We start from the raw sequence: 27544 nt of genomic DNA on the forward strand, positions 1-27544 counted from the left end.
ATAAAGCTCCCTGGAATAGTGTTTAACCAGTGCATTGCGTTAAAACTACTGTTACGGTTTAATATATAAGTCTGAAATATATCGTCTGTAAATTGTACCTCATATAATGGTGTTCTTGTATTGCGTCATATTTAAATGTCGAAATGGCATATAACTAATTATATTTTTCCACCAATATATGTTTTATTGGTGTTACATTTAATTATCTTTGAAAAAATTAATATACACTATTTTTGTGTCTATAAAACATAATCTAAGAATACATGTTTTGCTGACGGTGTCTGCTTGTGACCACAAAAGGTGCAAATGTCGACACGTCCAGCATATTATTAAAGATAAAAACATGTAATATCAGCCGAAAGACGTCCACTGCTGGACAAAGGCCTCCCCCAAGGATTTCCACGTTGGCCGATCTTGCGCTGCCCGCATCCAACGGCTTCCCGCGACTCGTTCTAAGTCGTCGGTCCACCTTGTAGGGGGCCTACCCACGCTGCGTCTTCCGGTTCGTTATCGCCAGTCGAGAACCTTCCTGCCCCAGCGGCCGTCGGTTCTGCGAGCAATGTGCCCCGCCCACTGCCACTTCAATTTAGCAATTCTTCGGGCTATGTCGGTTACTTTGGTTCGCCTGCGGATTTTATCATTTCTGATTCGATCTCGCAGAGAAACTCCGAGCATAGCCCTCTCCATTGCCCTTTGAGTGACCTTGAGCCTTCTTATGAGGCCCATTGTGAGCGACCACGTCTCTGATCCATAAGTCATCACTGGCAACACACACTGGTCGAAGACTTTCGACTTGAGACACTGCGGTATTTGGGATGAGAAGATATCGTGTAGCTTCCCGAACGCTGCCCAGCCGAGTTGAATTCGACGATTGACCTCTTTCTCGAAGTTGGACCTACCTAGTTGGATGGTCTGACCTAGGTAGACATAGTTGTCTACAACTTCGAGTGCAGAATTTCCAACCTTGACTTGAGTGGGTGCAACATGGATGTTCGACATGATTTTCGTCTTGTCCATGTTCATTTTTAGACTCACTTGTTGGGACACCCTGCTGAGGTCATCGAGCATAGTGCCGAGGTCTTCCAAGGTCTCAGCCATAATTACAATGTCATCGGCAAATCGAAGATGAGTGATGTACTCGCCGTTGATATTGATGCCAAGTCCGTTCCAGTCCAGAAGCTTGAAAACATCTTCCAATGCAGCGGTAAACAGTTTTGGAGATATCACGTCTCCCTGTCTTACACCTCTCTGCAGTTAGATAGGTTTTGAGTTCTGATCCTGGAGTCGGATCGACATGGTGGCGTTCTCGTATAAGCACTTTAACACCCTGATATACCGATAATCAATTTGGCACCTTTAAAGAGAATTCAGCACGGCCCAGGTTTCGATCGAATCAAAGGCTTTCTCATAGTCCACAATTACTGGTGGTAGGGCTTTGTGCAAGCTCGTCTGGGTAGGTACCACCCACTCATCAGATATTCTACCGCAAAACAGCAATACTTGATATTGTTGTGTTCCGGTTTGAAGGGTGAGTGAGCCAGTGTAATTACAGGCACAAGGGAAATAAAATCTTAGTTCCCAAGGTTGGTGGCGCATTGGCTATAAGCGATGGTTGACATTTCTTACCATGCCAATGTCAAAGGGCGTTTGGTAACCACTTACCATCAGGTGGCCCATATACTCGTCCAACTTCCTATTCTATAAAAAAAAAACGCTAAGCAAAGTGGCTGGTTATACTCCTCAGTCTTCTGTATAACTTGCTGCAGCGTATGTATGTGGTCTATGGTGCTAAAGCCTTTCCGGAATCCGGCTTGTTCGGGTGGCTGGAAGTCGTCAAGCCTTTGCTCGAGACGATTCGTAATGACTCTCGAAAACAACTTGTAAACGTGGCTCAGCAGTGAGATGGGCCTGTAATTCTTCAGAAGGGTTTTATCACCCTTCTTAAAGAAAAGTACCACCACACTTCTGTGCCATGCCTTTGGCGTTTGACCTTTGGCTATGAGGTATTTAAAAAGCCTCTGAAGAGCCCTGAGAATCGGTGTACCACCCGCCTTCAGAAGCTCGGCGGTAATACCATCATCACCAGGTGCCTTGTTGTTTTTGAGTTGTTCGAGAGCCATTCTAATCTCGAAAAGACTGACGTCCTGAAAATCTTCAGTGTAGTGTCGGGTTAGTCTTGCTCTGGGATCTGCAGCATGACTACTGACAGGTGATTGAGCTGTCGTGTACAGCTGACCGTAGAACTTTTCAGCCTTGTCAGTTGACTCTGCCCAACAGACAGATCTCTGGCGAACACTTTAGAGTCTTTGTTCCGCTCGATGGCCTCTTTAATGGGCATTGTATTAAATTGGCAAGTGTCACGAGTTAGAGACTTTGAAATCTGTCTGTTGATCAGCCGATAGCTGGCAGCATCAGCTGGGGATGTCAGAATCATTTTCCGTCTTTCCTCCATAATCCGTAGGGTAGAAGCAGCGATCTTTTTGGTTCCTTTTGTACAGCTGGTCTTGAAGGTCTTAAACCCAGCCGTACGGACAGTTTCCACAAACCTGTCGTTGTGTGTGTCCACTTCCTCGCAGTCTGCTAGGCAATCGAATCGGTTTTGGAGTTCGAGCTGAAAGGCTCCGGGATTTCGAATTTGAAGAGGTGATGGTCGGAACGTAGACTTCATCAGTCGGGAGAGAATTTAACATTGATATTTAATGAGCCTCTTACTAGTCTGTGATCGCTCCCAGTTTTTATTGCATTGATCACGGAGACGTCATTAAATATTTGTCTTCTCGTCGACAAGATGAAGTCTAACTCATTCTTGGTTTTCCCATCAGGGCTCACCCAGATCCATTTACGTTGACCTGGCTTCTTGAAAAAGGAGTTCATCATAAAGAGTCCCTCCTTCTCCAAAAAGTCGGCCAACATCTGGCCCCGAGGGTTGCGGTCTCCAATTCCATGTGGTCCCACCTTTAACTCATCACCGAATCGTTTGCCCAGCTTTGCGTTAAAGTCCCCCATTACAACAGTGAAATGAGTCTTATTGGTATGTATGGCTTTAGATAAATCCTCATACATGACCTCAACCTCATCGTCGGAGTGTGTCGAAGTCGGCGCGTATACCTGTATGACCTTCAAAGAATACCGCTTGGTGATTCTGAGTATAAGGTACGCCACCCTAGTCGACACGCTCTCGATTTTCACAACGTTGTTAACGAGGGACTTGTGGACTATGAACCCGACACCACCTTGAGACAGTTGATCGCCCTCTCGGAAATAGAGAAGGTTACCGGATTTAAGGATCATCGTATCCTCCCCCTGTCTTCGGACTTCGGATAATCCGACGATATCCCAGTGTAATCTGCTCAGTTCTTCATCCAGTTCGATGATCTTCTCGTCGGTCCGCAGTGTACGCGTGTTATATGTTGCCAGGGCCAGAGGTCGTCGGTGTTGGTACCACGAAATCTGCCGGGGATTCTTAGCACCCCCTGCCCCGCCATTACCACAACTGTTACCAAGGCTAGGAATAGCAGGGCTGCCGGGGACTAGGGGCCGTGGTTTAGTTGCGCGAATCATTGAGGGGAAGATAATAACAGTTGCGCTAAAAATAATAAAAACATGGGGAATGTTTAAAGAAGACTTTACGTCTTTTCATTTGTAGGGTAGCTAATTTTCACAAATTAGCGACGTAAATAAAATTCATGTAACGTTTTGGTACATTAAGAGATTTATATCATAATGTGTATTACTATGTTCTGTGTGTTTATGTAATTACCATATAATGCGAAGACTATTAAAGCTCAATATTGTTATAAGTGCTATTAGCGAAGTAATGATGTCCTCGGAACATTTCTATTATAACTGTTATGATTTCCAACTCTATTACGATCTAACTTCGACCGATTTTTAGTAGATAGGAAATCAGTTAAACGGCAGCGATTACGTTTCGATTCGGTTGCGATAAAGTGACAATTTGTTAGTAGAATTGGTCAGGGGCGATTTCGACCACGACGGTAATTCTCAAGAGAGACTAGATAGATCGCGGGAGAAATGAATGATTATAGCCAATAAAGAGCATTTAAATTGTGCTTAGAGATGGTGATGCTTATTTGGATTTGAACACGCAATCAGTTAAGATTTACATGTTCCAAGCACTGGACCATCCTCTCATATAAATTGCAATTATTAATAACAATTAAAACTCAAATAGCGCAAAAATACTCGAGTTCAAACAAAAAATAATGTATAAAAGAAAATAATAGTCTTAAAAAATATGATTTACATTAACTATAATCAGGTAACAAAAAAATCCAAAGAATTCAAATTTTATTTAAACAATGTAACATTTTTTTTAAGAACATTATTGTCAAATCCACTGTATCACAAAGTGTTTAAGTATACATAAGTATCTTTGCAGGTGGAATTACACGGAGTTTTCTCAATGCACCAAGTCGTGTGGAATCGGTATTCAGACTCGAGAAGTCACATGCATTCACGAGGTAAGTTGGAAAATCTCTAGCGAGTTGCGTTTTCATCTTAGATTTTGTTGTTTTATTTACGTTGGAATCGGATTGAATAGGAAACATGGAGTGTTCATGATAAAAAATATATAAAAATAATTTATTCAGACATGTATAAACATCTGATTTATGATAGCTTTCCATTTTCTTCAGACATCGCTTAAAAAATAGTTAGTCGGTATTAGTTGAATAGGAATCGAAAAGAGATATGATTTTTTTTCAACTGTGCACAGTAAAAGTATAGTGTGCATGGTTTACGAAAAATCATTAAATAGTAATAATGAATTCAAAAATGTATTAACAGGTAACCCGAGGTGGAACAAACACAGTGGTCGTACCAAACAGTATGTGTCCACAACCACCGCCACCAGACAGACAATATTGTAACGTCCTTGACTGTCCTGTTCGATGGCACGCTGCTGAATGGTCGAAGTGCTCCAAGACTTGTGGTGGTGGCATGAAGCAAAGAGAAGTATGTTTAGTAAAATCAACAACAAAACAAGACACGTCTCATCAAGACAAAATTTTAATCCATAAAAAATATTAGCACTTAGTACCTATAAAAAGTTAAGGAGACAAATAAACAACTAGCAAGACCATTTCCAATGCTAAATTAGAAACAGACCTGGAGTCAAGCAGCCAAAATCTACCTATGAATAACAGCAAGAAAAATGATGGTATAAATAAAAACATATTGAATAAAATTTCGACATCCGATAAATACGGCTTCGTATTTCTCGGATGCCAAGCCAACGAGAGAAGATCAATTGTCTCATAATTGTTTGTCGGGAGACTATTTCTGCCTTAATAATATTTTTATTTTAATTTGAAAATTTATTTAAAAAACAACAAACCACATATCTGCAAACTTAAAACTGAACCTTTTGTAACGTTTTTTTTATTTTTTTATAGAATGGGAAGGTTGGACGAGCATATGGGCCACCTGATGGTAGGTGGTCACCAACGCCCATAGACATTGGCATTGTAAGAAATGTTAACCATCGCTTACATCACCAATGCGCCACTAACCTTGGGAACTAGATGAGATGTTATGTCCCTTGCGCCTGTAATTACACTGGCTCACTCACCCTTCAAACCGGAACACAACAATACCAAGTACTGCTGTTTTGCGGTAGAATATCTGATGAGTGGGTGGTACCTACCCAGACGAGCTTGCACAAAGCTGGTGGTAACCAGTGAAGTCCTAAATGATCTAGTAAATACATTTTCTCATTGTACATCGATATAGTACAAATTCAATGTTATACTTGACATGAATAGAACGTTAATAACATTACCAGTAATGTTTCCATATTTTTATTCTAAATTAATTTGAAGCAATTATTAAAATATTTTTTATAATATAGAATATTAATTAACTTTAAATTAAGAGTAGTTAGTTTTATTAAATGCATCATCCTTGTCCTATGAATTGTCAATGCTAATAGTGCTATTGACTTCGTTAAATACTTTTAAATTAAATAATCTATCTTATAAGAATAAAGTATTTTATCATCAACTAATTAAGGCTTATTTCCAAGATTAACACGTTCAAAGCTATTTAGCAAAATACACAAAGAGAGAAATCTCATTTTCTTTAGCTATTTGTAGTACTTTTGAGCGACCGTTGAGTTTATAAGCATCTTAGTGCCGAGATTAGTTTGCTCATTGTACGATTCGTTTAATATATAGACTTTTTATTTCTTAACTGTCTGGTCTAATTACTTTCTTATAAGGTTGGAGATCTCAAGGATCTGGTTTCAATTTCTAAGACGGATTAATAATTTTTTTTGAAGTTTAGTGGAAAGTGTTTTTTAATAAAACTAACGGAGATATGATTTGACAAAAGCCTGTTATTAAGAGCTATGCACTCACTAAACAAGTTCAAAGTGTCATCATATCATCATTTTTCATCATTTCGTCATTTTTTTTATCAGGTGATATGTAAACAAATTATGGCGCAATCTCACGTGGTGGAGCGTCCAGCGTCTCAGTGCAACTCCCCGCGACCAGCTATCACCAAGTCTTGTAACAGCCGACCATGTTTATTGGATACATCATCTCCAGAAATATCTTTGGCGAATTCTTCATATATTCAGCACGATCCGAAGAAGAAAAAAGTACGTTGCAATCAAAGACTTTACTTGAAGATTTATTTGTATAATATTTTAGATTATTTTAACTTTACTTACATTACAGTACATTTATAGATAAGCTTTCAATCAAATAACAAACTTATATTAAATTATATCAATTTATTAATGTCAAAAAGAAGTGTTATATTAATTGTAAAAAAATTTCACCATTTCGGAAAAAATATCTTGAATCCAAGAAAAACCTGCGGTTCAAAAGCCAGCGACATATATATTAATTGTTATCGATAATTTATCTAATAAGAACATAATTACTATTGTATTTTTACTTGAAATTGACAAAGTGTGTTCACGTAAAATTTACTTGTAATTGATTTGACTGATAATTTATTATTAATTAGACAAATTAAGTCTCATAGTCAGCAACGTTAAATTATGGTGATTATTTAATTGAAAAAGAGGTGAGTAATTTTCATTGAATATGCCATTTGCGTGTTTATCATAAAACCTATAATGGAATATACGAAAAGACGTCATGTAACGACCCTTCTATACTGAAAAAGACCGTTAAAATAAACGAAGAGTAAGGATTTTCTTTCATTTAATATTATTATCTGCAGGTGACCGTAAAAGTCGGCGGTTCAGCGACAATATTTTATGGAACGCAAGTAAAAATCAAATGTCCAGTGAAGGGATACAATAGGACGAAGATCCAGTGGGCGAAGGACCATCAAATTATTACGAAGTCGAAGAAATACAAAATATCTAAAAAGGTAAGATATTATATTTGTTCACTGGTCTTTTAATAATAATAATATATGTTTGACTTATATCAGCCAAGGTGGTTAGAATACGTGAAGCTTAACCGAAAATTATGATTAAACAATTGTGTTTTTTTGTTTCGAATGTCAAATCAAAAATGACAGAAAGAGTGAAATCAATGTTTAACTAAAGCTAGCTAAGCAACGTTTATAAGTCCGTAAGTTTTCATATGCTCAATATGTGTGTGTAATTCATTAAATTTTTGTCTCAGTGGTAAAGGAAATAATCTTTAAAAAACGTGCATGTATCGGTTGAAATTCTGCCATATACATACATACTGTACATGTATATATTCAACAACCGGCGTTTGAGCAGCGTGTTGAAAGAAGCTCCAAGCCTTCCAAGGCTCCTGGAAGAGGGTGCCATAGTACAGTGGCTTTCTGTTTGAACTTTAATTATACATGGACTTAAGTTAGAAAGAATTACAAATACTTCATAATAATAGTAAATGAAGAAAGCGTTTAGAAATTTATGATTATTTTTAATTGCTTCTTTCTTAAAATCTTTATAATATATCCGTACCGTAACAGCCTGTGAATGTCCCACTACTGGGCTAAAGGCCTCCTCTCCTCTTTTTGAGAAGGTTTGGAGCTTATTCCACCACGCTGCTCCAATGCGGGTTGGTAGAATTCACATGTGGCAGAACTTCAGTGAAATTAGACACATGCAGGTTTCCTCACGATGTTTTCCTTCACCGTAAAGCACGAGATTAATTATAATCGCAAATCAAGCACATGAAAATTCAGTGGTGCTTGCCCGGGTTTGAACCAACGATCATCGGTTAAGATACACGCGTTCTTACCACAGGGCCATCTCAGCTTTATAATATATATTATATTATCACACAATATGAACAAATATACACAGTATTATTTGTATAAATACTAATCTAAGCAGTTAGGTATCCGAAATTCACACCCAACTGCCCAAACCCCAAACTAATTCATTCAACCTGTCGATAGAACCAAGGCTTTTTGTCAACTGCCCCAGAATAAGAAATGGTTCGCAGTTGGCAACAACTGCCTATAAATTACCCTAGCAAAAACATTTTACTATAAATTTTGTTACAGCTTAAAAGTATTTACAGCGTTTATTTATAATTGACCTATGTCAGATTGCTATTTACAGAAGCGTTATTGTACACAGATAACCGATTGCTTTTGAGCTACGAGATGACATTAAAAGTCCTTATAAGTTCTTACGTGATAAAGATTGAGACACAATAATTTTGGTACGCTTAAAAATTACGCCTCGTAGATTTATCCATCTGTAAGCAGAAGATATCGTTTCTTAAATTTAGTAAACTCTTGAGTCAATTCTTCATCGTCATAATTTCAGTTAGTAAATGCATACTATTATTATTATTACTTATAATTCATAATCTTATAAAAATTATAAAAAATTAAATTTATTAATCTGCTGACACTACGCGGTACGCTATTACAAACACAAAAACGTCTCTAAACTGATTTAACTGTTAATAGTGCTAAAGAGTTATTGTTCATTGATTTTCGAACGGTATAAATTACTTTTATTGTAATCAATTAATATAACTTGTAACTGTTTAGTCTAGGAATCTTAGCACCAAAAATGCATTCGCTCTGCATAAAATCACGTTACTCAATATTTCGATTTTATTATGTTAGAGGCTAGCCCAGACCGCGAGCGTTAGCCGCCTTCTTGAAAAACATCTTTTTGCAAATATCTCAGTAACGGTGCGGTTACGTTAAAAACAGTAAATAACTTTTTTGTAGAAGATAAAACTTCCCATCTTTTTTATTTGAAACTTTTTCTCTATTGTTAATATTTTCCGAGATATCGTTAATGATTTTGCTGGCAATTCTTTTCAGTACATCGATTTAAATATAGGAGTGTATTTGAAGAAGATATTAATTAATTTGTTTAAATAATAAAATTAAATGTAATTGTCCCGAACCTCATCTTATATAAATAAAATTATATAACATAATACCAAGTCTTATGTTTCGTCACTTTTCTTATCTATTTAAACAAATCAGATATTATAATTCGTAGGAATGTTCTAATTCTAATCGTAAATATTGACGATAAATTAATATTGTATTTCATCATTTATTTATTAAAAATATATTTACATTAAGGCCTTAATTATATACAAATAAAAATTTATAATAGCTAGTGTACAAATCAAGACCGCGTGGAATGTTGGCAAGAATGTTGTAACAGTATATTTTGAATAATACAATATCAATGGCATTTCTATCGATCGATCGTAACTTTTTTTTTTTTTTTTTTAATTCATTTCTTTAAAGAGGGTTTTTCTTTAAGAAAATGCCACCCTCATAGTGCTAACAGAACATTAAACTTTTCACATTGCTTAATTACATCATTCATGTCATAGCGTTTACATCATTCTTAATAAGATCATTCACTAGCTTGTACAAAACTTTCGCTGGTTCTGATGTAGGGTCAGCGAGGACACTGTTACATGCCCCCACCTCTCCGCAATAATTAATTAAACGTAAAAAATATATTCTATCAGCTTCGTTTCGAGCACACTCCATTATTACATGATACGTGTCTTCTATGATATTACATATACTGCAATTAGGTGAGGGTGTTTTACCCATAAGGAAACCAAATTATTTAATGGAATGTGTCCGGAACGAAGTCGAAGAGCTGTAACAATTGAAGACCTGGTCATATTTGCACCATCAAACCAAAGACTTTTCCATAGGCCAGGCTGCATTGTTCTGTACCAGACCCCCTTAGTATGCGATCGCTCATCAAAATACTCTCTCCAAAATTTGTACAATCTTTGTTTAGCCAAATATAATAATTCCGAATGATATGGTAGGCAGTGGTAGAAAATACCATTCACGAAATGGTATTTTCTACTTTATTGTATCTTTTGCTAGTATATCAACCTTTTCATTATTTTCTATGCCAATATGAGCAGGTATCCACTGTAATATCACTTTTTTATTTTGACGAGAGAAACTTAGAATAGATTTCAAGATGGTATAGGCTATCGGAATTCCTCGAAAGGTCGAGGTAGACCGAGCCACATGCTGGAGAGCAATTTTAGAATCTGACAGGATTACAAATCTATCACATTCTATAGAACTGATATATGATAAAGCCTCCACAATGCCTAATAGCTCTGCACGCATTACTGATATCTTAGTATCTACTCTAAGTTGACAACTAGTATTAGCTTGGGGGTCATAAAAAGCAACACCAATATCAGAGTTATCTTTCGAAGCATCTGTAAACACTTGATAAAATGAAGAATATATTTCTGTAATTGCCCGTTCAGATAATAATTTTAAAACTGCTTTATTATAATTACTTTTACTGTTGTTAATTGTGGCTAAAGAGCATTTAATGTGAGAGGATAAATCCACATTGCTAACCCACGTGTCTAGACTGAACATTTCTAACTTATCGCTTTGGTGGATTCCGATCGTAACTTGTTTTAAATTTAATTGAATGTTGGAGGTAATAATGTTACTAAATTGGCTTTATATACTCGAGGGAGGAATGTTAGGCTACAGGCATATGTTGTGTCCTTAAAATACACAAAATTATTGAAATACTAACATGAACTTCGATGGCCCATTGGTTAGAACACGTGAACGTCTAACCGCAAATTGTCAGTATATACCCGGTTCTGAATACGGGGCACCACAAACTAACGGAGTGTGATGCGTGAAGCCTCCAGAGGCTTTCCCTGGTAGCTATAGTCGGCGTAATTCTCTCATTGCCGAGCGTGAAAAGGCCATGCCTGGCAGTGAGAGGTGCTCGTTGGAGATGTTCTCCTTCTGTGGTGTGGCAGCGTGAGGACAGTGTCTTCGCTGATCTAATCCGCCGAAGAAGACCGAGGAGGACACTTCGGTGTTCTAGGCACTTTACTCTCGACGTAAGAGTGACCAGGGCTAAGTTTCTTCCCTCTATCTGGGAACCTCCTCAGGAATATAGGCCCGCATAGGTAGACCAACCGTGAGATAATAGACGGAGAGGGTAACGCTGGTTTTTAGTGAGTATTACGGCGCGGTATTAGGTCATCCTTTACAAAACAAGTAATTATAAATTTTCAAATATCAACCTATTTTTACTTTTTTTATCCAGAGTATCGCATTGAATATAATAGACTTTTGCCTCAGCCAATTAAAAAAAAACTTTTATTAAATTCACTATGCTCCACGTCACTAGAAAGGCAATTTCCGCTTATATTCAATTATAAATTTTCTCAAACTAAATATAAACACTCATACAACGTACAAAGCTTTTACGAACTATTGTTCAAATGAATTAATTAACTCCGTGAAAGCCTTTTTGGAACTATTTTAATAAATGTGAATAAGACCTTGGTAAGCCAGTGGTTGGATTTGCTTGGACGTTATAAAATAATAATGACATATACACATATAACTCTTACTTTTCTCATTTAATTGATTTTTATTTTTCCTAAAACATAATTACACCCATCTAAAAAAATAAAAAATTAAACATTGCACAATACCAATATCAATGAAATTATATAAAATATTTAAATTATTTGATTAATTTCTGCATTTTTGGCTTGGCTGAAAATAAACATACTTATTGAAAATCTTTTATATTTCCAAAGCCAATTAAAAACATTGTTATTTCGTTAACAAAATGTAATAGAAATATTTGCTTAATCACAGCGTTAATGATTCAATTCGTCCTCAAACATATATTTATACTGAGATAAAATATTGACATAGTGAAAATTCAATCAGTTTTATTCAGTCAGATTATTGTTACCAAGCTTAATAATTTTAAAAAGTTCACAACAAGATATCATAATAAAAATTAAATCTATATATCTCTATCTTTCTATCACAGGGCGCTCTTCGCATTACGTCTCTTTCTCTCCGAGATCATGGAGTCTACACATGCGTGGCGGGAAGATCCAGTGCTAATTTAACTTTACTTGTAAAACCAAGACCTGGAGAGTTTCCATCGAGTGAAGAAATTGAAAGGCATAAAGCCTTGGATGAACCATCGTCGCCACTTTCTGATAGGTACTATCATAAAAAAAATAACGCATCAGTCAAATTAACCTCGAAATTCCTTTTATTCATTAATTGTAATTAGTAATTACAGGCACAAGGGACATAACATCTTAGTTCCCGAGGTTGATGGCGCATTGGTGATGTAAGCGATGGTTAACATTTCTTACAATGCCAAAGTCTATAGCGTTGGCGTTGACCACTTACCATCAGGTGGCCCATATGCTCGTCCGCCTTCCTATTCTATAAAAAAAATATATTTTGAATTCAAATAACTTGTTCCAATCCAGAAATGTTATGTTATTGTTTAATGTTATTCTTTTTTGAAAGCAGAGCTGATGGTCGGTATCGAGCCATGATAGGGGGAAGATCAGATGATCAGTCGCACGAGCAACGCCCTCCAGACCAGAAGAAAAGCTATAAGAATCGACAGAAAGGTAAATTGAAATCAAAACTGGTGGGTAAATAAGATGTCATATTATTTATATTTAAATTTATATTTATTGTCATAAACACCATTGAAAATCAGTGTTGTGTCTTCAAAATCAATAGAATCTAAATGTTACACCCGTTCGGGACACATCACGGTTGCAGACATTTCAGATAGTTATTTAGTAAATATTTTCTGTTTTTATGTTACTCCCTGTTTTATATAAAAAATGTCTGCTTTTTACATTTAGGTATTCAGTCTTTTTTTTAAAATACATTTATTTTTTTGGTAAATTTACCAATTTTTTGCAATATGTTTGGTGAGTTTATGTTTAAAATTAATAAATGAAATATCAAAAGCTAACTAAGGGACTGTACGTTATTTCATTACATTACTTTAAGAGAACAGAAACGCCATAACATTTTTACTATATTAAGTATTAAATATAATTTCAAAAGATCGCCCGAAATGATATTAAGAGCACTTTGAATTGGGATTTGTAAGGGCTAATTTATTATTTTACAATATCAAGAGACTGCGACAAAATTTGGTATCATTTTCTCTTTTAACCTGTACAAAAAATATGAATATTTATAATTATAATATGTTTGTATGAATATGTTACAAATAAATTATATCGCCCTAACAGCATGAATACATACATATGTATATTAATTATTTTCATACATTTACATACACAATTCAATAGGATGACAATCCGACACGATCTAAGAGAGAGAGAGAGAGATAGACAGAGTTTGGGCATAAAACTAAAGTCTTACGTGCTTGCTTCTGTTGTTGCAAGGCTTCTGCCTTATTTATCACTATAGTGAAAGTGTTCTTCGCAAATAGCTTGAGATTGCCTGTCCTTGCAATAGTTCGCACTGTAGGATATTTTATGGTGGTATTCATGTGTTTTTTATGATTTTTCATTATCAGGTAAAATAGATAAGGTCCGGGATGCACTGTACGGGAATGCTGGTACCACAAGCACGAAAGCCTCACCGAGCTACAATTCACAAGCCCGAGACATCTACGATGAAAACGAGGTAAGAAATCTTTGAATATTTTTTGTGGAAAAAGATAGATACAAATGTATTCTTATGTTTTTCTGTCGTGTATTGTATCTTCGCTAGTTGACCTGTTTAATAGTGAGGATTCCTTTTTCCATTAAAAAAAATAATTCAAAGGATATATTATGTGCTGCGGATAGGATTAATTAAATAAAGTAAAACTAATCAAATCGTACATTAAGTCGTAATAAAAATAGGTAAAATTGGAGTTGTTTAAACGGAACAAAATATTAAGTTTAAAATTATATAATTATAATAGTTATATAGTATAAGTATATTTTATATATGTGGTTATTTGAGACAAAAACAATGTCACCTAAAAAAGAAATATTTTATTATAATTATAATATGTAAAAGCATTCATATCAAAATAATACTTTATAGAAAGACATATGATGATTTGTTATTAGTTATATCACAATTAAACCGATTATAGTTTTATTTCTAAGGATCTAATACGATGTTTTTCATACTAAAACGTTCTTTAAACGTTAAAACATATAAAACAGAATGACAAATAAAATAATAAATAACATTAACAATGCTATCGCAAGCTTCTTTATGGAATCTGTAATAAATTTTCTACAATAAAAATCATAACTTCTAAATTTATTGGTATTAAATATTCTAAGTCGTCCGCTGAGAAATGAAAATAGTATAACTCTTTTACGAGTACGGAATATTAAGTACAAGAAATCATAAAGGCCGGTTACATGCTCTAACGCGCTTACTTGTGTAAACGAATTTGCTCATTAAAGCACGTGCAAGTGAACAGTGTCGTGCAAATATCGACGTTTGCTTGTATGTATATGTGTATCTGTATTGTAAAAAATTTCACACGATTTTCCATTTACTATTTAATTGATATTATTTGACATTACGCGGTTTTAAACCAAAGTAAAATATTTGATATATAAGGTTAATAAATGCAGCTTAAATGCGCAAATCGGTTGCGTGTAACCGATCTATTAGAATGTCTAGAATTATGTGAGAAATATTATTGTAAAGTCTAAGTTTATCGACATTTTCGGACTCCTTGTGAATACTAAATGACTTAATAACGGAATTAAATACAATTTACTTCATTTACATTAAAATTCTAAATACTTTGCTCCTTCTTATTTCTTTCAGCCTTTAACGCTTCTTTATTTAATTTTCCCAAATCTGAATTTAAGTTCATAAAATGTTGGTAGTTAGATCTGATTGATATATTTTTCTTAATGTTTAACTAAAAGCTTATACGATTGATTATAATTAAGTAAATTTTAAAATGAATTATTACTAAACAAAAACGTGCCATAATATTTCTTTTCGAACAAGATCGCGTAAGTTTATAACGATTTTTTCATTTCATTTACAAACCGACAAAAATGAAAATCTCTATTCGGCCTTGAAATAACCTTGTCCCTAACGTTCTTTATTGCCCACTAGTATAATATACATTCAATAATAATTTTATTACAGCTATAAAGCCGGCTATAAAGTTTACTATGCCCCTTTTATTGTTGAACTTAGCTGAATTACAGTAGATAGCAAATCATTGTATTATAGACACCTATACAAGTCACTGGTTTTATTCAGGCCAGACTTATGTAGCATTAAAACGACACTTAAAATTCTGATAAGAGAAGAATGAATGATCTTAAAATATATTAAACAAGTTCGAGAAAAGAGTACTTTTTTATTTACAGCTCAAGACTATAATTTATAATATGTACATATGTTCTAAATTAAATATATTTGTAAGTACCATTACATATTAGATTTAGCAGATTTTTTATGTATTGCATTTCGTATTATTTACAGTATTTGTATCATTTAACTAAACCTTTTTAAGGATAATTAATAATATTTTTTTATATTATTTAACTCAACTTTTTTAAGGATTAATAATATAACGGATGTTACCAAATGCCTTAAAAAATAATTGTTTCAAAACTTTTATCTAAAAAAATACGAGTCCAGTCAAATTGACTTTTCAATCCGAAATTCAAATATTGTAAACATAATAATAGTAGCCAGTAAGTTAGCCCTTAAAAGCGCAAAAAAACTCATGTTATCAGTGTACTGATATGAAAGAGCAAAATTATGAACGATTGCACATTGTGCTAATTTGGGACCAAAATTTCAATTAACGTAAATTTTTCGCACGCTGCTATTCGGATATTTAAAGAAGACTGCCGTATCGTCTCAGATGCTTCCACCAAAACGAAGTGGTGCCTCCAGGTTATTGCCGTGTCTGCATTACCTTGTAATGCAACTACAGGTGAGCCGTTACCAGAATAGAGCATGGCTCATGGGATTTTAGGTTCTATTGGACTAGAATTATGTTAAGTTTTCCATGGCATGCTACATCTTTGGTGGTACTATTTCATTAAATTTTTGGTTACCCAGAATGTAACCAAGCGTATGGGCTTCATGACTAACTCTTACGTTACAAGGGTTTGATAAAATTTGGGTTTCATCAATTTATATTCTAATAATTCAGCCAATACATCGTTTTTATTACTAATGTAATATCTTAAATTGTGAATAGTGGTCTGTAAATTGGTTTAATATTTTTATGTCTGTTTTCATAGCACCTGTTTTAAAAGTCCGAGAACATTTTTCATTGATATGTTCAGATGTTTTGGAATTTTCAGACCATTGGCAATTCGAGAGGTCAGAGAATGGTGGATCCAATTATGATGTATCAAAATTATGGCACGGCATCGCATGTAAAAGTTGTCAACCTTGAGGATAAACAAATAGTGGTTCCAGAAGATGATGATTCTGACATCATTATAGTAAATGAGGACTATATTAGAAACACTGTTGACGAAGCAAGAGTTGAAAGTGTTAAACAAAATATTGGTGACTTAGTGGAAACTACAACGGAGTCGGATAATAAGTAAGTTACTTCTACTTCAACTCGTAATTTGTAAAATGTATATTAAAATTTTCTTTTGTCACTTAAAGGGTCACAACATTCGACACAAATGAATACACGTGGAAGACCACAGAATGGTCATCTTGCAATGCTCCATGTGGTCAAGTTGGCCACCAAATAAGAGGTGCCGTTTGTCATGTAAGTATTATGTATTGTAAAACTTAATTTCAAGTGCAAGTTCGAACTGAAGTTTAGAACACACGTATTATGGCTTATCATATATGCGTTTGAAAAGTACATATTATCATCCTAACAGCCTGTGAAAGTCCCACTGCTGGGCTAAGGCCTGTTCTCCTTTTTCGAGGAGAAGGCTTAGAGCTTATTCCACCACGCTGCTCCAATGCGGGTTGGTGAAATACACGTGTGGCAGAATTTCAGTTAAATTAGACATATGCAGGTTCACGATGTTTTCCTTCACCGTAAAACACGAGATGAATTATAATCACATATTAAGGACATGAAAATTCAGTGTTGCTTGCCTGGTTTTGAACCCACGATCATCGGTTTAGATTCACGCGTTCTTACCACTGGGCCATCTCGGCTCTTCTGGGCAATCTCGGCTCTTGTACATGTTATATTGAAGATTTTTTTGTTAAATTTAAATAAGTTATATTTTATATGTCTTTATTTGTAACAATATTTTAACCTAGGAAAAACCTCGTATTTCACATTTTCAATTTTGCTTGTTATTCAAAGCTAATACAGATTTGAATTTAATGAAAGGAAATTTCCAACTCAAGAAACTCAGTGAAACTATTTAACTAAGAGCAGAGAAACTTTTCCAATATTACATGAATATGAATTTAATTTTACGCTGAATTCAATTATTACTTATGATTTAAATTTTTCATTAACATCGAGTGTTCATTGGAAAGTTATGGTATGCTTTCGAAATTAAATATATTATGCATAGATGATGCTGTTCTTTAGGTCAGGTCATCAATAGTACGTAAGTCAGGTCAGTAGTGCGCTAGTTTTTTCTTTAACTATCAATAAGTACGTGTAATACTTCTACAAAAGATAAATGAATTTGAACGTGGTATTTTTTTATTATCTAAAAGAACAATACTGAATTCGTTTTTTTTTATTCACAAAATATTTGATTTAAAAATATAATTTTTTTTTTTATAGAATAGGAAGGCGGACTAGCATATGGGCCACCTGATGCTAAGTGGTTACCAAACGCCCTTAGACATTGGTATTGTAAGAAATGTTAACCATCGCTTACATCACCAATGCGCCATCAACCTTGGGAACTAAGATGTTATGTCCCTTGTGCCTGTAATTACACTGGCTTACTCACCCTTCAAACCGGAATACAACAATACCAAGTACTGCTGTTTTGCGGTAGAATATCTGATGAGTGGGTGGTACCTACCCAGACGAGCTTGCACAAAGCTCTACCACCAGTAAAATAATTAAAATAATTCATTTTTAATTATATTTTATTAGCATTCATAGTGGTCATGGTTTATACAATAGTAGTTTATAATTTAAAATTGTATATTCATTAAAGACTATATAAGAAAATATTATTATTCTCACTTGTTCTTTTTAATTATTGTAAATTTTCGAATTAGTATACTAGTAATATATTCCAATTTGTCGCAGTAAATATTCCTACCGTACCATATAAGTTACCACATTTTCAATCAAAATATTTTCTACCAAAATTACTATTTTTTTTTTTATAATATAGGAAGGCGGACGAGCATATGGGCCACCTGATGGTAAGTGGTCACCAACGCCCATAGACATTGGCATTGTAAGAAATGTCAACCCTCGCCCACATCGCCAATGCGCCACCAACCTTGGGAACTAAGATCTTATGTCCCTTGTGCCTGTAATAATACTGGCTCACTCACCCTTCAAACCAGAATCAACAATCCTAAGTACTGCTGTTTCGCGGTAGAACAACTGAAAAATACTTTTAGAATATTTTATTTGTTATAACTTCTAAATTACTTTAGGCTATTTAGACGAGTTTTAATTAATTATTTGTTCCAAATAGCACAAACTACCGAACCAGACGACTACAGTCGAAATTGACGAGTGTCTGTCAAGAGGTCTGACACCCCCGACCGTGCTACGTGACTGTGCCAGCAATAGCTGTGCTTCGTGGAGATCTGGATCTTGGTCAGCAGTTAATTGCTTGTCTTCTGGAGCTGGTAAGAATTTTGTTACTTTAAAAATGTATGTATTTGTAATTTGAAAGGTCTTAGTTATTTTCTATAGAATCTTTTAGCTGAGTTTCCTTGTATATAGATGGAAAATTCTGTTTTTTGTACAAAATGTACCTACATTTCTGGACTGTTTTATTTACCTAACTGAGTTGACTATGTTAAACTATACTGAACTGAATATACATCATATACATATCTTAATACATATATATATAACATTTTCCCTTTACCTTAGCTATAGTTCGTCGTCGCGTTGAATGCGTTTCTGACAACGGAACAGTAATGCCCGATTCAGCCTGTGTCTACAGTCAACAACCCGAGAAGTCGAAGAGAGAAGCCCAATCTTGTAAACCAGTTTGGGCTGTGGGGCCTTGGAGTAAGGTAAATTATGGCAAACATCAAGAGGTTATTCCCAAGAAACACTAACTTGATAGGAAATTTAAACTTAATTTATTTAATACCTTCATATTTTTATAAAATTCTATAACTATGTGAACATAATGTCGCTGAAATTACAATTATGCCTTAAAAAGAGAATTTCTTTGTTATTAACGGACCCTTCCGGAATTTCATCACAACAGTGCAAAGGACCTTGCGGGCAAGGCTTGCAGCACCGCGTGTTGCGCTGCGTGTGGCGCCCGAGCGCTCCGGCCGGGGCCCGCGCGCGCCGCCGGCGGGAGCGCCGCGCCGCGCTCTGCCCGCGCTCGCGCCCGCCCGTTGCGCGCCCGTGCGCCGACCACGACTGTGTTCAAGGTGGGAGAGCTCAGCATTCCGTAGTACGCGTACTATCGATAATATGAGTACCAGTGTAAATAAAATACGATTGTGTATTGTATATATCAATTCATTGTGTATGATTTATTTTAAGTCAATGTATTTACAGATATAAGGAATAATCACACGTTAGACCGTTTGGTCAGCAAACTGTGGGATTATGGATATATTTACATGTGAAGGAATCGACTGAATCTATTTCAATGCACAAAAATTTCCTTTAAAATCTTCATATTGAGTTCGGTAGCCCAGTGCATATTTCAGGTCTGAAATGGATTATTTATACTATAATTATTTTTTTCCAACAGATGGCGTTTGCAGAGACATGTCGAGGTTTTGTGAAAACGTTCGCGCAATGAACATGTGCGCTCTCAGACGGTATAAGGAGCAGTGTTGCAAGACGTGTGAAGACTAAATTGGAACATTTGACTGAGGGAGGCTAGGATATGTGACTTTCAGTGAAAAAGCTATTTGCGTCTCGAAACGGGTTTTATTCTTATATGTAAAAAGTTTAGACTGAAAAAGATCTTATGTACATTTTAGTATATTTTCGTGCGTTTTTTTTAAATAAAACTTATGTTTAATTTTTTCTTATCTTTGATGAAAATATGTTTTAGTTTCCAAATTATTATTTTTTAAATCGACTGTGACCTAGTATATATGATATGCATATAAAATGGATTGTCTGTCGTTGTGAGCACGAGATAGTTTCTAGTCGTGATAGCACTATAAGAAATATGATCACATGAGTAATAATAAATGTCTCTTTTATCAATTATAAAATTATAAATCGAATAAAATAAGAATCGATTTTCATAAATTTGTATTATGGTTTTTAATAAGTCCATAAGTTAAACAACATATTCTACCCAATAACTGCAATTTTAGCAAAATCAATTCTATGAAGAAATCAATATATTTTTTATTTATTTATTGGTTCACAAATATTTTTTATCTGTGTTTATTTGATTTTATACGAACAAACCAAACTTAATTCGAGCTCTAATGAAATGTGTAAATTATTTCAAATGATAGATTAAATTTATTTATTTATAAGATATTTAGTAACAAAATATTTAGTAAAAATGTTTTGTACTATATTAATCATAGTTTATATATGTAAATAAATTAAGCATAATCGCTACGCTTAACAGAATGTAAGAAAATTGCACAAGTACTAGTTATGCATTCAATGTATAGGAAAATTTAAAAAAAAAAAATATGCCAAATGTTTAAAAAAAATACAGTGAAGTGAAAATATATAAAAAATTTAGCGAAATTATTAAATTCAATGTGTTGAGTCGGTTATATCGCCTTATTTTATTGAAATTGATTCGCTCCACAATCGACTCGCAGCTTTTAAAAGTTATTCGAATAGCGCAATTGATTAAATAAATCAAAATATTTATAATCTATAATTAAAAAAATATACTTATACGACACATCCGATTAAAAGCAATATCGTTGCTTTCAAGCTATTGTATATATCTACATATATAGTGTGTTTGTTACCCGTTCGTGGAATGGGATTTAGGAAAGTTGTCGACCATTTAGTTAGAAATATTCGATTGTTTATTATAAATATAATCGTTCAATGAATTTAGTACAGGCCGCGCCAAATAACTAAAATCATAATAGCGGCACTGCGCATATAATACAAGCGCGGGAATATTAGTGGTCGCTTTGCTATGGCTACGCGCGGTTTTACTATCAAATCAAATACTGCGCACGTTTTAGTTATTTGACGAGTATTTGAAATAAAGGTTGACAGTATTATATAGTGATGTTTGTTGTCAATTTTTAGGTGACTTTTATTTAGTTACTTATTTATTCTTATTTCGCTAAAAAACGGCTTTAAAAGTATATACGAATCAATTAAATTAGCTCAGCTTATAAAAACGCTGATAGCTCAAATATATTAATTAGTGTTTCACATGTATAACAAAATGATGATCAATGAAGCTATTACATAATTATGTACAATTCGATACTTAAAATCGGCTTCAATTAATAATATTTAATCACCCAAACCAACACCATTATAGAAATGTTATTCGCTTCTTTGCACAAAAGAGACAACAACATAGATGACATTGCTGTCTCATTCTAATACGTCAATCAAGTATACTGTAAAGTTTATACTTCATAAGGTATTGAATTTGCAAGACAAAAACTGGTTGGAACGACACAAGATCTTTAAAGCTACATCCTCACATACGAGACTAAACTAGAAAATAATACCAAAAAATTAACGCAACGGTACGTCTTTATTAGTATTGCAATACCCTACTGTTTCTCGATTCGCAGTAACTCCCGCTGCGTCTTTCCAGCACGTGTGTATAATAATTGAATTCATAAAGGGATAAAGGTGTTGTAATATCGCATTTTTTAACTTTTCATGTGTAAACATCTTAGCACTCGGTACACGATATGCCCTAACATAGACTTCGAACGTCAGATGACGTCACCGTAAGATTTCGAGCGTCAGATGACGTCAGCGTAAGATTTGTTAATGTAAGTGCGTTTATGTGTGTGTGAGATCGATACACGATAAGGGCTAACTGAGACAGAAAGCTCACATATTTACACATCAATTATCGTGTCCTTGGCACTCACACCAATTTTTTTTTTTCGACACCTTCATCTACTTATGTCTCCAAATATGTTTCGTATCAAAATATCATGAATAATATATCATGATATTGTTCTTCGAATAAAAGTGTATCTAACTGAATTTAAGCGTAGATCTGTTTAAACTAAATATAAGAAATCTTTCATATCGATGAACTGCCATTTATAATAAATATTATTTTCGCTTATAATAAGCACTATCATTACCGCCTCTGATGAATGTTTATCACGTGTTGTATTGAAATATGTATCTTATGATAAAGGAAAAATAGGTTATTTCTAACCGACTCGATAAAAGGAGAAGGTTCTCAATTCGGTTGAATTTTTTATTTTTGCTTCTTCAAAACTCAGCCATCTATGGAATTATCTGTAATTTTTTTTTTGGCATGAGTGTGCTTCTCGTTTGTGCCATTCAAATTTAAAGATAAAAATACCACAAGGTGAAAATATGTGGAATGTAATATTTTATGGGCTTGATTTTTATTTGAAGATGGTTTCACAAATATTTTTTTTTTTTAATTTATAGATATTGATTGAAGATGAATTTTGTCCATTCGTATTAAACTCAATGCGAGTAGTTGATGTAACATTTCTATTTTTTTTTAATTTCTAAGCATCCATTTCTTTATATTCCTATTCATTTGTTTTTTCTTTCTACTTTACATTAAAATATATATTTTGATGTGATGCGAGTATGTTTTTTTACTCTCTTTTTACTTAAAAACACATAATACCGTACCGTAACCGTAACAGCCTGTGAATGTCCCACTGCTGGGCTAAAGGCCTCCTCTCCTCTTTTTGAGGAGAAGGTTTGGAGCTTATTCCACCACGCTGCTCCAATGCGGGTTGGTAGAATTCACATGTGGCAGAATTTCAGTGAAATTAGACACACGCAGGTTTCCTCACGATGTTTTCCTTCACCGTAAAGCACGAGATGAATTATAATCACAAATTAAGCACATGAAAATTCAGTGGTGCTTGCCCGGGTTTGAACCCACGATCATCGGTTAAGATTCACGCGTTCTTACCACAGGGCCATCTCGGCTATTATAAAACACATAATGATTAAATATATTTCAGGCTCTAAATGTTGGTAAAAAGGCAACGGTCGAGTTATAATTCGAACAAGCAACGTATAAATTTAACTACTTGTTTTACTAACGTCGTTCTCATTATTGTTTTTTATTAAAAAAAAAAATTAAAGATGATATTTTATCTGTATTTTATTCTGCATTATGTACATTTACAATTAAAATAATTTTATCAAAATAATATATTTATTTTACGTACATTGTTCAATACTAAGTATATAATAAGAATATAAATCATATTTCAATACAATACATAGTATCAGCTTTCATTAGTAAATCCTTGTATTTTTGTTTTAAACTTATTAAAAATTAAGTCCGAAATTGTAAATTGTATCAAGAATTTTCAAATATAAAAATATATTATATGAGTAAGTTACTGAATTCATTGTTTTATTTTACACTCCAATTGATTTATTAGCTTAATGGATTTTGGTTGTGCCAACAGGGCACAGATTATATCGACAATGTCACGTATGATGGAGACACGACGATATTGATTGCGATCAAACTCAATTAAATTTTGAAGACAAACATATAAGTAGAATTTCTTTGTCAGTCATCAATATTAAATCAGACACAATAGTATTTTATCATAGAACTATTAGTATTATAAATCATATGTAAGATTATAAAGCAATTGGAATTTTAAGTTCCGTTATTGCTACCAGCTGACACCTGTCAACAGTTTTAACAAGATGGCCGCTTCATGCTAACTTACAAAACATATAATAAAACTCTTGATTTTGTATGTTAGGCTTAAGATTAAAACGTTTTGTTGTTTGAGCGTAAGATTTATACTAATAAAAGTATACTGGTGTTAGTACTTTGTGCAAATTTAAAAGTAATGTGTTGGAGTGTCATTCGACGGTAGAGACCTAACATCTGGTAACTACTTGGCAATTTTCCTGTTATAAGATAAAAAAATATAATAAGTGTCTCTTCCAGGAGTATTAACAATGGTTATTATTATATTCATGATAGGATTAATCACGTTAATAAAACAAATCTATTTAATTTGTTTTTTCTTAATAGAAAGCGGAATGGGCAAATATGAAAACTGATGGTAAATGGTCGACCTCCTTCATCGATGCACCAACCTTCCAACCTTGGGACCTAAGATGTTTTGTACCCTGTGCCTGTAGCTACACTGACTCACTCACTCTTTAAACCGGAACACAACAATACTAAGTATCACTATTTAGCTGTAGAATATGATGATGATATTACATTACTAACCCCCACATCCCACCCTTCCCGCGAGAATACAATATCATTGAAAGTTGTTTGATTGGCTGTCCGCTCTGCCGCACCAGATGTGATTGGCTTAATGGGTTTTCGAATTGATTGGCATACGGAACGGGCTTTGAACTCTTGAACTCCGTTTTATAATAAACAATACAATAATTTATAGCCAAATTACACTTATGAATATTTTTATATATCTGATTTATTAAAAAATAATAAAATGTATTAAATTAATGTTTCATGTTCAAAAGCAAGCTTAGTTAGGTTGGTTTGTAGGTCACTGCCGGCACATTTAACAGGTATTGAGAAGAAGAATCTGAAATGAGAATATCTGATATGAGCCACGAAACTGCAACAAGTTTGTGTATACAAGTGTATCTTGTATAAAAATATTAAATAAATATTAAATATACTCACATTCCGCCAAATCATATATTATGATGTCTTCCTGAGCGATTTCAGCCACGGCGGCTAATTTCAAAAGAGCTAAGCTAACTGCGCAGGAGATACAATAGTACACAAGTTTGTGCGCAAGCACAGATGCCTGGAGATCTATTCCTTCACTCTTATAATCCGATGGGACGGCAATCCGACACGACCGGAAATAGTTCAGGCGCAGAAACAACGTGCTTTCCGAGGTACGGGATTTCCATCTTCCAGACCTGAGGATCTACATTATAACTAGTCACCGGACCAACGACCAACATATATTTATAATAAAGGTAAGCAACCCTTTTTATAAAACATCCAACTTACAGAATTTTCCGAAGCTGTTTCTAGAAAATTCACAATATATCTGAGACCGGGCAAGATGATTGTCATACATTTTATCGTAAAACTTAGTGCACGAGGGTACTTATCTTTTATTAAAGATTTTACTACTGGTCTCTCATTTGACACCTTAAATTAAAGTCTTACTCCACCAGTGTTCTTTACAAAGGAAAGTTTCCAAAACATATCTAATTAATTACGTCAATTTTGTTGACAGAGGTTTTAAGTTAAATTAGTTTTGTTTAAAAATAATGGATATTGGTGAGTCTAAAATTATACCAAGTTGTGTCTGCTACAGTACAGTAACAGCCTGTTAATGTTCCACTGCTGGGCTAAGGCCTCCTCTCCCTTTTTGAGGAGAAGGTTAAGAGCTTATTTCACCACGTTGCTTCAATGTGTGTTGGTAAAATAAACATGTGACATAATTTTAATGAAATTAGACACATGCAGGTTTCCTCACGATGTTTTTCTTCACCGTCAAGCACGAGAAGAATTATAATCACAAATTAAGCACATGAAAATTCAGTGGTGCTTGCCCGGGTTCATACCACTCACTCACCTACGATCATCGCTTAAGATTCACGCGTTCTTACCACTAGTCCATCTCCGCTTTTTTTTGTGTCTGCTACGGCAAGGCTTAATGCATCGAGCTGTGGCTCGGTCATTGAATCTCGGCTGTATTGTGGTTTGCTGCTGAACTGTATCGAAGACGTACTGAAAGACATAGTGGTAACAAAATTTGCATCTTTCTAGTATTAGTGTCGTGAGTGCCGACTTAACGTCATTTTTCCCAATTCAATGTCATGTAAAAAAGATTTCCATACATAGCCAATGCGTTGCCAACCTTGGAAACTATCTACTAAAATGTGCCTGTAGTTAAACTGGCTCACTCACCCATCAAACTTGAAAACAACAATACTATATTGCCGTTTTTGTAGCCGAGTAAAATATTATATCATTTATATTATATTTTAAAATATATATTTTATAAAAGTAGTATTAACAGTAGGTGAAGCCTACAAATACACTACATTAATTCCTTTGATATTCAACCGCCAAGCAATGATGTTTTGCATTATTGTGTATCCGCTCATTAATTGATCGTGTCTTATTAATATTCATAGTTATTTTAAAAATAAAAACGACTGTTCAGTTTCCATTAATAAAATTCCACACATATTTACGTTCAACTAACATTAGCTAAAAGTTCATATAATTGTAACAACCTAGTCTAGACAACTAAAATTAGTGATAGTATACTTAATTTATTTTATTTTCTCATATTTAATTTATTTTGTGATAGTTTATTACTTATTATGTAATATTTTTCTGTATTTGTTTTTTTAATATTTTTGGGATGGCAACACGGTTTTTACTTAAAAAAAGGCGGAATTATAAGATCTGTCACGGTGAAGGACTGTAATAAAACGCTGCCGAGTTTGATAATTGGTTTTATTTAATATAATCAGTATTAACCACGCTCCACATCCGCCTGCTATAATATAATAACCTAGAATGAATCAATCAACGAAGTGCCAAGACCCGTATTAGTTATTAAGATATGAGTGGAAACAAACTGACAATGACCAGTCAAAATGGTGTCAATTTAAAAATAAATGCGACTAAGAGACGAAAATATAGTGAGTTAACATTTTGCTTAACAGCTTGTTCTTGAATAGCCACGTAATCGTAACAAAGGATCGAATTCGTATTCAAGAGAATGCACGTATATAATAATGTAATTATTTAATATTCATAAAGAAACAAAAAAATGTATTCGGAATTTCACATGATATAAACGCATCGGATCGTAATGAACGCACAAATTGATTTAGCGCCGCAATGGATATTCGAATAATTCGGTTATTCAACAATATTGTTACTACAGAATGCGAATATTAAAATGTGAATAATAAAAATTGATATATAATATGAAACCGCGATGGGCCAGTGGTTAAAGGACCTTAACCATAATC

General features: G+C 34.2%; 1 protein-coding gene across 1 annotated transcript in view; it reads left to right on the forward strand.

Annotated features, from left to right (window-relative positions):
• The window catches only part of LOC126777720 (protein madd-4), a 418598-nt gene extending 397789 nt beyond the window's left edge, over positions 1-20809 (forward strand). Inside the window, exons 19-32 of the mRNA XM_050500874.1 lie at positions 4403-4484; positions 4810-4977; positions 6443-6625; positions 7219-7371; positions 12275-12453; positions 12775-12878; positions 13811-13920; positions 16118-16210; positions 16569-16834; positions 16903-17011; positions 18885-19041; positions 19292-19437; positions 19638-19809; positions 20139-20809. Coding sequence (XP_050356831.1) covers positions 4403-4484; positions 4810-4977; positions 6443-6625; positions 7219-7371; positions 12275-12453; positions 12775-12878; positions 13811-13920; positions 16118-16210; positions 16569-16834; positions 16903-17011; positions 18885-19041; positions 19292-19437; positions 19638-19809; positions 20139-20245 — 2029 coding nt within the window. The 3' untranslated portion in view covers positions 20246-20809. The remainder of the gene's footprint in view (positions 1-4402; positions 4485-4809; positions 4978-6442; positions 6626-7218; positions 7372-12274; positions 12454-12774; positions 12879-13810; positions 13921-16117; positions 16211-16568; positions 16835-16902; positions 17012-18884; positions 19042-19291; positions 19438-19637; positions 19810-20138) is intronic.
• The last annotated feature ends 6735 nt before the right edge of the window (positions 20810-27544 follow it).

Source organism: Nymphalis io, chromosome 23 (genome assembly GCF_905147045.1).
Source record: "Nymphalis io chromosome 23, ilAglIoxx1.1, whole genome shotgun sequence".
Classification (NCBI taxonomy): domain Eukaryota; kingdom Metazoa; phylum Arthropoda; class Insecta; order Lepidoptera; family Nymphalidae; genus Nymphalis; species Nymphalis io.